Genomic DNA, 783 nt, shown 5'->3' on the forward strand with positions numbered 1-783 from the left:
TTGCTTTATCTAATTATCCAAATGCTAATCTTTAATGACTATGGATTTGTTTTTAGGAAGCAAAACGATTTCAGAATATTGACAAGTCGTGGATCAAAATAATGCAGCGAGCTCATGAGAATCCCAATGTGATTAGTTGCTGTGTTGGAGATGAAACCATGGGACAACTGTTACCGCATTTACACGAACAGTTGGAAGTATGTCAAAAGTCACTTACAGGGTAAGAGTTATATTTTAAAATTACCTGTTATTTTATGTGTGATGATGTTTTATCCCAAACAACTTAATACTATTGGCTGCATTTTGAGTTTGATTGTGATGGTGGAAGTACGGATAGAAACGTAAAACTTCACATGAATTTAATTTTTCTGGGATAAAAAGACACCTTTGATTTGAAGTTTCCTAGGGCTGTTGTAGCAAATTGTCACAAACTGGGTGGCTTCAAACAACAGACATTTATTCTCTAATTGTTCTGGAGGCCAGAAGTCCAAAAGCAAGATGTTAGCAAGGCCATGGTCCCTCCGAAGTCTCTAGAGGGAAATCTGTTCCACGCCTTTCTCTTAGCTTCTGGTGGCTTCAGGCATTCATTGGCTTGTGGCTGCGTAACTCCAGCCTCTGTCTCCATCTTCACATGGCCTCTCCTCTTCTCCCTATGTGTCTCTGTCATTGTGTTTAGGGCCCATCTGCATAATCCAGGATGATCTCCCCATCTCAAGATTCTTAACTTAATTACACCTTCAGAGACCCCTTTTCCAAATAAGATCACATCCACAGGTTCTGAGG

At 40.0% G+C, this 783-nt stretch overlaps 1 protein-coding gene across 1 annotated transcript in view; it reads left to right on the forward strand.

Annotated features, from left to right (window-relative positions):
• DNAH8 (dynein axonemal heavy chain 8) overlaps positions 1-783 on the forward strand; it is a 383,298-nt gene that overhangs the window by 155,714 nt on the left and 226,801 nt on the right. The window contains 1 exon segment of the mRNA XM_023734112.1: positions 57-220. Coding sequence (XP_023589880.1) covers positions 57-220 — 164 coding nt within the window.

The sequence above is a fragment of the Trichechus manatus genome, unplaced genomic scaffold (assembly GCF_000243295.1).
Source record: "Trichechus manatus latirostris isolate Lorelei unplaced genomic scaffold, TriManLat1.0 scaffold00065, whole genome shotgun sequence".
NCBI lineage: Eukaryota > Metazoa > Chordata > Mammalia > Sirenia > Trichechidae > Trichechus > Trichechus manatus.